Source organism: Nesoenas mayeri (genome assembly GCF_963082525.1).
Source record: "Nesoenas mayeri genome assembly, chromosome: 6".
Lineage (NCBI taxonomy): Eukaryota > Metazoa > Chordata > Aves > Columbiformes > Columbidae > Nesoenas > Nesoenas mayeri.
In genome coordinates this window covers 25,138,803-25,154,113 of record NC_137545.1, presented here as the reverse complement: position 1 = coordinate 25,154,113, position 15,311 = coordinate 25,138,803, and the positions used below count along the sequence as shown (strand labels likewise).

The 15,311-nt window shown below is 36.9% G+C and overlaps 1 protein-coding gene across 1 annotated transcript in view; it reads right to left on the bottom strand.

The window, feature by feature from the left end:
* Window positions 1–788: 788 nt before the first annotated feature.
* COBLL1 (cordon-bleu WH2 repeat protein like 1) overlaps window positions 789–15,311 on the bottom strand; it is a gene marked incomplete at its 3' end in the record, with an annotated part of 80,668 nt that continues 66,145 nt past the window's right edge. The window contains exons 10-14 of the mRNA XM_080346306.1: window positions 10,129–10,387; window positions 7,457–7,542; window positions 4,547–6,171; window positions 3,746–3,928; window positions 789–875 (exon numbers count right to left, since the gene is read on the bottom strand). Of these exons, the coding sequence (XP_080202432.1) occupies window positions 789–875; window positions 3,746–3,928; window positions 4,547–6,171; window positions 7,457–7,542; window positions 10,129–10,387 (2,240 nt within the window). The remainder of the gene's footprint in view (window positions 876–3,745; window positions 3,929–4,546; window positions 6,172–7,456; window positions 7,543–10,128; window positions 10,388–15,311) is intronic.

Genomic DNA, 15,311 nt, shown 5'->3' with positions numbered 1-15,311 from the left:
TATCAGTAAATGACTTTATGCTGATAACTATTTTAAAATACATCTAAGTTCACAAAAAGTATTGCTTATCTGAGTGCTAGGTAAATACTATATACACGTAGTCAAAGAGTAGATGAAAAACATCATGTAGTGCTACTGTTAAGAAAAGTTTTTAAGTAGTACAAAAATTTCCAATAATTTATCTCCTGATTTTTTGTGTGCTACCAGGAAAAAATTAAAGGAGATTAAAAAAGAATCAAAATATTTATCCCGACTACTCTCAACTGAAGGAACAAATAATCCATTTTTTAAAGAGAAACAAAGTATTGCATATAATTAAGGTTTTCTACTAATTACAAATTTAATTTAACAAAGTAATATGGAGGCAGCATGTGATAGATTTGAATTCATATAATCTGTTAAAGTAATACACAATTGAAAATTAATGATCTAAAATCCTTAAGATTGCTTTAAATCTAATTTCAGCATAGTGCTACATATCATTCAGTCTGGAAGGCTAAAATTAAAAATTTTGAATCTCATTCTAATATAAGCAAAGTTCATCTGAACCTTCTCTTAAACCTTTTTAGCAGCATAGTCAGCTTTATAAAGAGAAAAAGGCAAAATATTACCATAATTTACACATTCTAATAATCTTTCCAAGGCATCAAAGGACCCAGCTTGAAATACCTACAACAATTGACAAAAATATATTAACATATACTTGCATTTACACTTTCAAAAATTCGTAGTTAGTATTAAGTTGGCCTATGAAGCAGTAGTAAAGTGCAAAATATTTGGTATAATATCTAGTGATTAGCTTTTGCTTCTGTGGAATACAAATGAGGAAGCCTGGCTCTTCCATTGACAGATATGGTGTTTGATGGAGGACCAACCTGGAGGTGGGGGGGGGAAAAAAAAGAAGAAATATTAACCTAACATCTCAGATTCTTCTCTCTGTAGTATATTACACAGTATTACTTCAAGGAAACAGAAATACTGCTACTTCACTTAGCATTTTTCTCATCACAATGAAAGACCTCCTATATGATTTCTGAACAAAACACGTGCTACAGAAGTAGAAATTTAAGAAATTACTTAAACCCACATTTTATCCTATCTAAACATTTCAAAACACACATAATTTTCAGACCTTGTTGCAAAGAAATACTTGAAAAAATATCACTAAACCAAACATTTTTTATTAAGAGCTGATTTCTAACAAAATCTGCTAACATTCCTTCATACCATGGTAATGTTTCTTTTATCAGGAGCAAACTGTAACTTGTAGGATAGACAGCAAAGACCTGGGAGTTACTGGGAGCTGTGGATGCTCCACAGCCATGCGAGCCTCATCCCACAGCACACAGTTTACTAAACACAATGAAAAGACTCTCAACAGAAAAATGGTTAAAAAGAAACCTCACTTGACCCATTTTAGGTTAGTAATTACTGAGGGCCCTATTGAACAGAGAAGACCAGCAACACAAAAGGCAACAGATCTTGGCATTGCATACTCATAACATATTAAGTAAAACAGGAGAAAAATGTTAAGAAATTGGCTAGTGCTGCCTGCATGTTATTTTTTTAATGACTCTCTCACAGAGCTGCAAGAAGGAAGAGTATGGTTAGAGGTAAAAGTGAAGCAAGCACCTGACAGCCCCTTTCACAATTCAAAGGGATCAGGTTATTACTCCCTTTACCAACTGCAGCACAATAGTGGACGCCATGAGCTGAATGCCTTTAACAAGTCCCTTCAATACCAGAAAACACTTTGAGGTGCTAATAAGTTAATGGTACAAAATGCTTCATTTCTCTGTTTGTCCTGCTACTGTGAGTTCTCCCTGTTAAACATAAAATGAGACCATGTTTTTATTAAATTTGCCATAGATCAAAAACCTGTCAGACATACCTGTACCACAGCATCTGTGCTCTGGGTAAGAGTGAAAAAAACAGCACACACAATTCTATGTTTGGCAAAATTTTTTCACTGCATTTTGTGTGTGTTTCAGGGAGGGGGGGAGTTTAGGCCTTTTCAGGTTTCTGTTTTGTAGAAACTCTTTACGCTTACAGAATCTTCATTATTATAATTTCTCCTTACAAAGTACAGCCGTCTCCTTACTCCCTGCCTCAACAGACACCATACTAAGAACATCTCCTCCCAAAGAAGACAAAAAGAGCAGAAAAAGGACATCAGCCATCATCTCTCCTTCCCCATGCCATTCTTGTACCTAGACTGATAAAGAATATATGGGTCAAATCTACTCTAAGAACATTTCTACTAGAAAAGAATGAATAACCACATAAAGAAGTTTTTCTTCGTTTTCTTTCTCGTAGAAATAGACTTGTTGAATTTTGAAAAGCACCTTATGAACTTTATTTTTTAAAACAGTTATACGCTACTGTGCAACAACCATGCCAGTGCATATTTTCCACAGAATCATAAAACAAAGTTCATACACTATACAAAAAAAAAAAAAAGCTCATTATTATTCAGAATGTAATTATGCAGTGGAGAAAAAAAACCCCAAACCTTAATAAAAATATATGAAAACAAAATCCAAACAATATTTCTGGTAGAACAGATAGACTTGACCTCTAAGTGACTCTGAACCATACAGCATTCATTTAATCTTATCCTGTTTCTAATGTGGCTGTGGTTAGTGACATGAAGTCAGAAGTAATACTACGGTGTATTATGTACCACATTTACTGACTAGAGGTCAAAACCTAGTCGAGCATACTTGTAACCTTTCCTGGAATCTGAATCTTCTTATTCAGAGTAGAAATTATGGGAGGTCTACAAATCTCAGAAAAGCTGTTGCAGTGCTACCCCGAATCAAAACCTTACGTATGGAATGGATTGTTCTAATACCATCCACTGAGAGATGTTGACCTTAGGGAATCAAAGGCTTCTGTAAATCCAAAAAAACCCCCTCACATCCACCCAGCACATATCATTTGTTTCTTTCAAGTTTCAAGTGAGAAAGGGAAGAGAAAAAAACAAAAAAACAAACTAGTGAATTTCTTTAACCTTCTGCAATGAGAAATTATTCCTCAACATTGAATGCAAAATACTAATGCTGGGTCAAGAAAGCTTTGTGTGAGACTATCATTAAATTGTCTAGTTACAAATTTAAAACAATACAGATTTTTAAAGTGTACAATGTTTTACACAGCCAGAGAAGTATAGGTGAATTTTAGGAGAAAGAAAAGAAAAATTAAGCCACAGTTTCAACCTGAGGGGTGGGGGGAGATGGTCCCACCAGGACTGTTGACAAAACATTGAAAGCTATCTCACTAATGACACCAAGCAGCAGAAGTAAGCTTGTACATTTAAGCTTGTACATTTAAGAAGAATTAAGAATCTGATAGAGTATAATAAATAGAAAAACACAATATTCAGAACTTCTATGTGTTATCTGCCTGCAAAATATTGCAGCCGCTTCAGGTCTAGCATGAAGCTGCTTAGCATGTGTCTAAAACCATACCACCTCAAACCATGGAAACACAAATAAATAACAGAACTTGTTCCTGATTTTATGGAAGAGGTAACTGGTAATTTAGAGATTTCTAATTTATTTCAGGAAGATTTCCAATTGGATTTGTACTGCTTGAAAATATGGACATGGGAAGCTTTGTGTGTACACTCACCAGTTAATTCTGCAAAACGGAACTCTCGTCCCCACCTCCCTCCCACTGTTACGAGACCTCCTGGCAGCACTTTGTGCCAAAGCCAACTTTGAGTGCATTGATAAAAACTCACCCTTTTCAATCTGGCAGCAGCTTCTCCAGAGCGGATTGCAGCCAGCAGGCTCTGGTGGATCTGTTCTGGGTCAGAATGCTGGAATGTCATCATGGTTTGTCTCTTAGTGACAGGGGCTGGGTGGTCACTGGAAGCACCTGACTGTGCCTGACTCTTCTGCTCACTATTCACATTGCTGGCTTTCTATAAAGGGAAGAAGTAGGAGGAACAACAAAACATTTTAATCTGAATTAGTCATACATTTAAAACTAAGTCAACCTGGCACAAGACTGCATATCAGACTGCCACCCTTCTAGTGTTTGCTTCATTCCAGATTTCAGAGATCAGCTACATTTCCACATAGTTTCTCTCTCAGATAATTATGCCAGCAAAATTGTATACCCCCATTCAAGTGTTTGTGCCATGATCACTTGAAGCCAAATTGATCATATTATTCAGAATTGAATTTAAGAAATCAACATACAGAATGATAAAGAGCAAACCATAAGCACTCCCAACGTAAAAAATAGGTATACACAGTATAAATTATTATCTTTAATTTACTGTTATTCAAAGTAGGGGGTGCTAATTATGGCCAGAAATAATTATTTCCAATAATCTGAATGAGGTTGTTTTATTTTAACCTTCCCTGTTTTCCTGTATTTCATTATGATGCTGTGCAACTGCTGGGCAACACAAGGTGTTTCCATTGTATGAACACACTCTGCCCCCATCCGGGAGCCATTCAGAGACCAGCCCCTGGACTAGCCACACTAGATGACAGCGGATCAACAGTCAGCCAATATTAGAAATAAAGTTTACCTTATCCATTTGACTATTCAGTGTCCCCCCTGTTACGGTCTGTAAGGAATGATTTTTCACTTCAGGCACGGAAGTAACTGACGAGAATTCAGCTGCTGAAGCAGCTGAGGAGAGTTCAACAGGTAATTCCTCTCTTGGTGCCTGGCTAGAGATTGTACGTGTCTTATTGAATGACTGTGACCTTTTGACTGCGGATGAGACAGCAAGAGCAAAAGGGGACGGTCTTGAACTGGAGTACGGCTTTGGAACTGCAAAAGTTCTTAGAGTTTTTAGGTTCAACGGTGCTGGTGGACAAGAGGGATAAACTGAAGGTTTATTGCTCTTAACAGGAGAAGTGGAGGATTCATTTTTTTTCCCATCATCAACTTTTTCTTCATCTGCTGGAGGAGAGGAAGGACTTGTTTTAAGTAAAGAGAAAGAAGTTGGATCAGGTGCTGAGATATTTTTTTCCATCTCTGTATTTTTTGCTTCATTTTGAATGGAATTAGGAGCACAAATGGTACTCCTGGCAATTGCAGACGTCACATAATGACCTGAAGCTCTTCGTTGCATCTGCAGATAAAAAGAACTAGGCTTCATTGTAGGACTTAATGCATTTGACTTGTCCGGAGTCTCAGAAGAAGCATTTGTATTATCCAAGCTTAGCATCAGTGGGAGATGCTGTTTGGAAGACTCCATTTCTGTCCGATGGCTCTCAGCAGTCATCTCAGCTCTGGACGTCACAACACGTTCAGAAATGCTGTTTGCTCTGTGCAGCAGATCATTTGCCACTGCAGGTTCATTTTGTGAACCACCCTGTAACTGACCCACATGTTTTGGAAGATGAGGAATTTCAGCTTGCACTACAAATTCTTTGGGGTCTTCATGCTTCAGAGAGTTTCCCAAAGTAGCTACCTCTTGATCTTTATGATCTGATGGAATTTCTGACTCCCAGCTCTTCATTATTTCTAAGGATTTTGGAGGCACTATTTTATAAGTAGTCATTCCAATTTTTGGTATGTAATCTCTTGTAATTTCATTAGCAGGCTTGGGTTTAGGTTTGGTGTCCTGCCTATAAACAGGATAATCCTTTACAGGAGAGCCATCTGGAGATTTTGCAGTTGCTTCTGGTGAAGCAGAAGTACTGCCATTTATACAAACGTGACTCTGATCTTTTATGGGAATTACTTTTTCATGGATACCTCCTTGTCTCTCAAGATTTTGTTGTTCTGCTGAAGTATCTTTATTATCCTCTTGTATTCCCTGCATCGTTTGAAGGAGGGGGTTGTTTGTATCTGTATTGTGTTGAGGGGCCAGTCCTCTGAATGTGGATGATTCACAACCTTGAGGAACAATAATTTCTTTCTGTGTAGTCCTTCCCAAACTGCTATCCGATGGACCTGTCTGGATTGCAACATCCTGAGTTTTTACTGTGTCCACGCTGGTTTGATTTGTTTTGTGATCTTGCTTTTCTGGAAAGAGTTTAGTGTAATTCCAGTGATTTACAGTCACGTCATTTTTACATGCCTGGCAGTTTGATAGTCTGTCAACTTCAAGCTTGTCATTTTCTCTAAAATCTACTGTTTTAATTTCAGCTGTCTGAAGTTTCCCTTCTTCTGTTGTTTGAAGGAGTTTATCACTGTGATCTTTAAGAGAAATTCCAAAATTAATACAAATGCCAAAAATATTCAACCTTCCTCCTTACATCAGGGAGCCCTGCATCCAATGTATTTAACTACGAGGACTGGCTCCCTACTGATGCTGAATTTTTTTTAACATTTACTTTTAAATGTTATATATTTATCTGTGAGTAATATTGCCAAATAATAATACTCTAATTGAGGTATTCTTCCTTAATTAATAGGCTACTGGTGCCATGCATCAACTTCATAGAAAAATCTATTCTAGAATCATTTAAAAAGTGCTACTGAATTTCAGTTGATTAGATAGGCATCCGTGACTCCAGAGCTCAAGAACTACTCAATATTAAGTTAGATACAATTTTTATTTGATTCCACACTTTTGTGGCTTCTGTTCTTTAGTTTTAACATTACAAATGTTATTTGTCAACTACACTTTCTGTATTTGTGCAATGGAACAACTGGAAAAGATATGGACAAAACATTTTCCAACTCTTTTTTTCCAACTGTTTGGCAAGTCTGATAATTCCATTTTCTGTCCTCAGATAAAACACAGATAGTCCTCTCCAAAACACAGGAATATTAGGGTCAAATTGTTTTAAATATAATATCAGAGAAAATGAAATTCTTTAGGAATAATAATTTGCCTCAGTATTTTGTGCAAAAAAATCTCTCTTCGTTTCAAGTATGTTATAAAATGGCAGCTAAAACTTATATCACATATAGACAGGACCCATGCAGTATGTTGTTATGATTTATAAACAGAAGTGTACTGAATGTAAAACACTATGGAAGGCCTAATATATAAATCTGAAAATCAGTGCCACACAAAAGAGTAAAATAAATCAGTCAAGTTGCTAAATCAATGGAAAAATTCATGATACATTAGATGCACAGGGTGTTGCCATTCCTTTTCAAATCAGCAGGTTACTTTGTTCTATTTGTGTTTAAAAATATTTGCATTTTCATGCAGAAAACTCCTGATAATTTTGTAAGCAAAGAACAATCTTTGGCCTCTCTCCTTCCCTGCTGTGGTGCCCATGTCACACCACATAGCAGGACAACCTCTGTGTCCAGCCTTATTTAAAAAAACAACCCCAAAAAACCAAAACTACAGTCAATTCCTAACACCTCATCTCAAAAAGGATACACCAGAGCTAGAGAAAGTATAAAGAAAATAATCTGATGATAACAATTCAAGAGTTGACTGTATTGTTGTTTTTCTCAAAGGAATAAAAAAGTTCTTTTCAACCTTGTTTTGAATTATTAAAAATGAGTGGGAACTACTCACCATTGGTTTTATTTTGATCCAGAATTCTAAGCTTCCTGTCCTTTTCAAATGCAGCTTGCTCACTGCTTATCTTAGTCTGTAGTCCTCTGCAAAGCACAACAGTATGTTAAATATGCCAGTATCATTCATTTCAGTAAACACAAGAAACAATGCAAGAGAACTGGCAATATTCTCCAAACACAGACGGATAAAATAGAATCACTCTGCCAAATATTGGAGTACTCAACAGAATAGGTTATTTATTTAAAAAAATAAAACAAGAGGAAATGCTGCTGTGATATTTTACTAAAATGACATGCAGCTTCACTCTCTTCTGTCTAAGCAGATGATCAGTTTTCCTTTCCCTACTTCTTCTTCTCTTTACTTGTGCAGTGTAAACAATACCCTTTCCAGTAATACCTTGGTTTCAGTGAAGCCACAGAGGTGATAGCTTATCTTTCATATAACAGTGTTCTCAGTGTGAAGTGTTCTGACGTCCCCAACATATAAAACGTGTCCTTGATTTTGCCCCCAACATGACAGACAGGGAGCTGCATGAGATGCTGACTGCATATGAACGCATGAACATGCAGTACAGACTTCTCAAAATAGTAATGAAAAATTTTCTGTCAAGAAATACCTTAAGAACAACAAATATGCAGCAAATACGTTACTTGCTTACTATACATTTTGTGAATGCACACAATACGTGTCCTCAGATCATGGGGGAAAAGAGAACTGCACAAATGCTGAACAAACCCTTAATTTTTTTTTTTGAGAAATATTAAATTCTTTGCCTAAAAATGTAAATAAAAGAGCCAAAAATATTAAAAATTTATCTTAAAAAATATTAGAACCTCAAACTTGAATCTCTGTTTTAAGATAATTTCTCTTTCTGTAGTTAAAAATACTGGTTCTATGAAGATTCCAATTCATCTGCCACATCAAATTATTAGTTGTCAGAAACCAGTGCCTTGAGCTGAAACATCTGCTTTGAATAATTTAAAATAAATTCCTCAATAACCATCCATCCTCTCGTTGCTTGTACAGTCCAAAATATACTTTAAGTGTCCAATAAACCAGTGAACAGGAGTATATGCTCTCAAAATGATGACTGGAAGAAAGTTAAAGCTCAGTCCTGCACCCCATACTCTTGCTTATCTCCATTCCCTTGAACACAGCTGAGGGACTGAACTACTAGTACTCACAACAGGCTGAACTGTTTAAAGAAAAAACACACAAACAAGTAAGCAAAAAAAACAAAAACAAAAACCAAAGAACCCACCAAAAAACCACAAACAACTCACACAAAAACAACAAAAAACAAAAGCCACGGAACACCACAGAGTATCATTAGAAAAATCAGTGGTTTCTGACTGGATTATTTTATATATCTCTGGTTTGATTAAAAATCACTTCTTCAGAGTAACTAGATCTTACAGAAAAGATCTGAATTATCAAAAGGTTGGGAAACCCACTTCTCATTCTGGAATCCTTGTTATATTTCAGAAAAGAAAGGATTGTCAACTCTAAAGTCAGAACGCAGATCATGCCAAATAACTCACCATGATTATAGGCCATGAAAGGCTATTAGAAGTTAGTGGGGTGAAAAAAGAAACATCCTTCAGACAACTGGCCAAACTGGCCCAGTACCACAGGTCTGATAATTTTCAAGTTCAAGACAACTTCAAATTAACATTTGGCTGATCCTTCTCCTTGTAGATCCCCATAAAGCAGATACACCCAAGCAACTAGAAAAATATTCGTCAGGGCACAGCACCAAAGATATTTGCAAAGCCCCGTTTGGCCTTGGACTGACAAGAAAGACCCTTGAAACACAAGTCAAAGCTCTCCTTACTGCCTTGAAAGTTCTTGGCTACTAGAGCATTCCCACATTTTGTCTTCAGTACAATAATTGAAATAGTTCTTTCAATTTAAATTGGGAACAGTAGCCAGTTCAGTTGCCCCAGGGAACAGAGAAATAGTGAATTACATTAACACAATGGGACTTTCTCGAGACAATAAACATTTATTTCGAGCAGGCACTAACTCATGCTAGAAACCTGCTGAGTCAGGTAGTTTAGCAAACATGCTGAAGGGCAAAGGTACAGCATCACCAGAAGGGAAAAAGAGCTGTTAAGAAAACTAACGTGTTTATTCTTTAAACAGGCAGAATTGTTTTCCTAAGAGCAGATGGATCAAGATAGGTTGAGACAACTGGCTAATATATAAGAAAAAAAGAAAAATTACAACAAAAACAAATATGCAAGCTATAGATAACTGTGGCCAGCAGATCAGAAATGGCTGATTTATCTGGTTTTCCCCAATTGTAAGAATGAATTTGTAAATTCTCACTTAACTAGTCAATCCAAATTTTTTTAGCAGCACACTGCTCTAATAAATACGCTGGATATTCTAGAGACAGGTTCAGCTTTCCTGGAACCTGGCTGTTTGAGTAGTAAGAAAAGGGAGGTTTAAACAGAATAGCCTGCAGAACACTTTGTTGGGTTTTTTTTAAAGCTTCATGAATTACTGTGCACCAAGGAGTGCCAGAATGAAAACTAAGCATATTAAGCTCATTCCTCTCTCACAATTCTCTGTTCTGTGCTCCAGAATGAAGCAGAACTCTACATTTTATTTGCCTCCCCCATTCCCTCCCCAGTGCTCCTTTCTTTGTCACAAAACGTACTTACTTGCCATCTGTGCTCATATTTTCTTGTTTTTCTTCCTTAAAGCTTTGTGAGTTGTCTACAGAAACGCTGCCAGGAACTGAAGCTGATGTAGCAGGATCATTTTTTTCAGTTTCCAGTGGCACTTCGGCAGAGCTGAAGGCTGCAGTAACCTCTCCTGTCCCAAAAGTGGTGTCTGTACTTGCACTGGCCCCTCTCTGTTGCACACTCATCTCTTCCCTTTCATCAATCTCTTCGAGGTTGTACTCAGAGTTCTTGACACCTACACTCACAGGAAGAAAAATAAGGGAGAGGGAGAACCACAAACAAATAACACCCCACAAATCTCGATTCAGGGTATAGATACAAATGGACTGTGAAGTCAGCCTAAGTAGTTTGAAGAAGGAAAACTGAAGAGACTTTTCTTCATAATTCAGGCCAAGAAAAAAAGATTCATTCCGAATTTTAGCTTACATTCTTTTCTAGTTCTTTTCAATTCTCTTTTTACAGAGAAGAATATGCTCATCACCCTGCTATGGTCCATTTCTGCATCTGTAAACACTGTATAATATTTTTCTTATTTAATCCAAGATCAAAATATATTTTACAGTATCATAATTCAAAATGTCATGGGGGCGGACAGTTTATTTTACCCAGATATCTTAATACTTCCATTAGCTCTCCACTGAGGTTTAAAATACACAATTCCTTTATATCAGATATCCTTTATATCTCTAACATACCTGTATCACAGGTAAGTACATTAGAGACCTAATGAGCAAACCCAATCTCAGTTTTGCCTGCCATTTGAACAAGTTTGTTCACCACTATCAAACATTTCCATCATTATCCTAAGTGTATCAAAACACAGTTAGAAGCATCTTGTGCAATGCCTTGTATTTCAGTAGAAGTGCCCAAAAATAAAAAAATAGGAAAGTGTAAATCCATAAATAAGGAAGTTGTCAACTAGAGCATAGTTCAGCTAAAAGGTTTTGTTATTGGATTAGGACACAAATAATTCAGTGTACCTGGAGTTAAACTAATAAATCCACCTATTTTGATTTCCAGAGGGACTTACCATCTCCGGCTTCACTTCCCTGCCTGGCAACTTCCTACAACAAGATGATGATTCACATTTTTCAAATATTAGTAACTAGATAGTACAATTAACCTATTGGCTTTGAAACCTGCATTCTATAAAACAAAGAAAATAATTCTATCTACATAGTGCAATATGGTGCCATGGAAAGCTACTGACAACTGAACCATAAGCAGGGCACTCTGCCTGACCTGACCAAGGTACACGTGTCAGCTTTGTGCACACCAGTACCTGTAACACACAGGCCTTGCACTTTGACAGGTTGTTCTCAGATTTTTCTAAACTCTATCAGTAAATTTCCAAGTGTAAACCAAGGCTAAAAATGAAAACAAAATACTGGCTTAAAGCAAGCAATGCTGGAAAGTAGCAGATTCCAGAGTCCAAAAAATCTTGGACTGACATTTTTTGTACAGACTGGTATCCTACAATGCTCCCAGCACTTCTAGAGAAGTACATTGTTACAGAAACATAATAGAGGACTGTATATATTGGAGAAAGTCTCAGTACAGAAACTTTGATTTTTCCAATAGGGTAATTAGTTAAGAGCTCAGTAATAACAAAGTTATTCATTCACAGTTACAGTGCAACTACAAAAGCCAAACATTTTACTATTTAATTCTAATTTTTTTATGGCAGACTTGTAATAATGCTTTGTAGTTACACATTAAGCAATGTGATCAACAAGTGCCATGGCGCTGAATGCAGAGGTGATTTAGATCCCCAGGGAGAGGCAAGACTGCAAAGTGTTGCAGGTAAGCTCCTTCCATGCAGTTTAAGAACAGGTACAGACCAATGTGCCACACCAGTATTAAAGGGACTCTTTGGGCATTTACTATTAGTAAGGGCCTTCTCTTCCTCCGCAGTTCCCACCAGCCCTTTCATATCCATCTAGGGAAAAGTCATGCCAGCAGTCTAATACTTAGGGAGATTATTTTAGTGATAGCAGTACAATTTCGTGTGTGCAAAGAGAAATATATATGCCACAAGACACCAACAAAGCATAACAGTATGTGGGCAAAAAAATCAGACCTGCTGAGACTATTCCACAGCTCACGAGCAGCTCTCAAGAACACGGTCTCCTTCACTGATGAGAACTATTATGCCACAGGCCTGAGCCATCACCAGCCTCAAGAACAAAGACCTTTTGCAATTAGACCTTCAGTCTAAATACTGTGGAAACCTGAATTATACAACAAAGCACAGCCAGAACTTCTGACAAGACAAACGGAAGCATTCTGGAGTTGCTATGGCTCTGTGCCCAGGCACTGCTGTCATCTTTGTCACTTTTCCTCTGGAGAGAAGTATAACAAAAGCCGAGTTGCATCTATACTGATGGGATGAAAACTTAGCTTGTGTTGGTAGGAGATATTGCTGACATTCCTGCTACATGAAAGTCTGTCCTTTGCTGTGCTAGGAACACTTCCAGGCTTTGGAGTGGACTAACCTGACCTTCAAATGTGTAATACCAAACAAAAACAATCCATACACTTTTTCTGAAGTGCTCTACTTCATCTATCAGCATAATATCAGCCTTGCTTGGAGTTAATTTCAACTAGTGGTTTGTCATCTGTTACTCATTCCAGACCTGAGCCACCACTGCTGCAGCAGAATACAGTCTGAATGCATTTGATACATAAACAACATTTAACAGCCATCCTTTACATACACCATGCACTTAACTCCTCAGAGGAAGAGTTCAGATTTTATGACTTCTTTCCAAAGCCTCAGTTTAGAGTTTTTATATGCAACGTATCACTAGGAAGTACTATGCAATACTGCATATATACTGATGCCTTACTGTTTATATAATCTGTATGTAATGGCATATATAAATTGCATTTTTGTCCATTTCTTCTCTGTGAACATTAGTCATTGAGTTTTAACTAGCCCTAAGAGAACATCATTAAAATTTAGAGGATGACATTGTGAAGCCGTATCTGATGACTGACATACCAACTGCAAGTCTCCTTTGAGTCAGTAAGGAAACTTCATGAGAGAGAACCAGCTGACACAGCTCTGGGAGCTGTTGTGCTCCTGAGCACCAAAGCTGTAAAGCCTGATCACATCACGTTAATCTGTCTGTGTTTTTGCTCTTGACTCTATAGTCCTTAAAAATGTTCTTAAGAGATACTGTAACCAAGAAGATTATATCAAGGGATTTGTTTGATGGGAAATTATTTTAACATCTGTAATTTTAATTTTTTTTAAACACCATTTTGCCCTCTTCCCTAGGAAAAACAAAAAACAAACAAACAAAGAGCAAGCATTAATTAAACTTTGGGAAGGGGAACAAAAATCATAACTGAGAAAATAATTTGTTGTTCATAATCTCACATGTTCAAATTAATTCTCTCGAAGTGTTTGTTCTGGTAGATCAATTACTTCAAACTACTTTTGTCAAGGTACAGTCTGTTTTTACACCATGTGAAAACTGTCATTTCACAACAGAAACATTGCCTATTCCAAGTTATATAGCAGAGTTCCACTTAGTGTTCACCTGTCTATTAGCTATGCACTACTTAGACAGCAAATAACATTTATTGAACATTTGCAATTATTTGGTTTTGGGCAGAAGGTAACACAATATTTGCTGAAGTAGTAATACATAACAGAACTCCTTTGGGAACACGAGTCACAAGTGAACAAACACAATGCCTCCAGAACCCAAAAGCAGAGCTAATGCAAATGGAAGGAACTACTTGAGTTTATATAAAGTTAAAATTATGTTCAGCTTAGCAATTAAAGAGATATTGAACTATTTTATCTATTTAAAACAATACCCAAATGTGCATATTTTTCAGACTAGGAATAGAACAAGTGTACTGCAATTGATTTTATTGCAGGTGAAAACGGATTCTTACAGCATGATGGGCTTTGCTTAAAAGGGCCCTTGACAAATAGGCCTCAGGACAGTTTCAGAGATACCACCAGAGAGCAGCAGTATCCCATGAAAAAAAGAAAAAAGATAGGCAATGAAGCTGTGCTACGTGACTTGTCTCTACGTTTACAAAAATGCATTGCATTAAGTCTTCAGCAAAGGACGTTGCATGAAGAGATCAGCAGCAGAACTGGAGAACAAAGACTTACTAACTGCAGAGGTAAATCCCAGGGCTCAGCACAGACTGTTCTAAGCCCAGTGGAGGTGATTACATTTTTCTACTTTTTTCCATTACAGGTTAAATTAAAATATTTAATTACAAAACTCATATTGCTTCAAACATTCCATTTCTATAAAGTTCGGGGCTGTTTATCCATGCAGCACTTGGACATTACAGTGATGGGCAATGCAGAAACTCTAGCATGGGTCTACAATCTTAAGACAGAAACAAGCTCAAGAAAACAAAAAAACCCTTGATTTTAAATTGAAGTATAATGATTTTCCTCATCATCTTAGACCCATCACATGTAGATAAACTAGTTTTTAACAAAGAAAATGAAGTACTAATAAACATCATTAAGAGCCATTCACTTAGAAGAGACTACCCTCCTTCATCTGCTACAACAACTAGAAAAAGGACAGGTTACAGCTTCATTACATCTTCAACCTCAGACTGCACAGTATAGGTTCATACTTCCCATTTATTAAGTTATATATTATTTCCATTAAAGATCTTTTCTGACAATTCACACAAACTGCCTAAACACAAACCAAGCCCCAATTTTCTGATAACAGGTCTTTCCTCCCACCACTTTGCCAGAGGCCTAGAATGGCAAGTGACTTTTTCAACTCTTGTGGTATGTTTGTTTTACCACTCCAAACAACTTGACTGGCATGTTGAATAAAACAGCTGGAAAACTACTCAAGAGTTCCTGTCAACTAGCAAAGGAACTGAGTGTTTAGTTCCATATTTTTCATATTTACTATCCCTGGAGGTGTTTAAAAGATGTGTAGATGAGATTCTTAGGGACATGGTTTAGTGTCAGTGTTGGGTGAATGGTTGGACTCCATGATCTTGAGGGTCTTTTCCAACCAAACTGATACTATGTTATAATGCCAGTGGCGCTCCACAAGCTTAGTGTTTATCTATTTCATTCTTAGTGAAACACATTGAAGAGTGATTTTTCCAGACTGCGCTGGCATTGATTATTCTAAAAGCTTTTACAAATT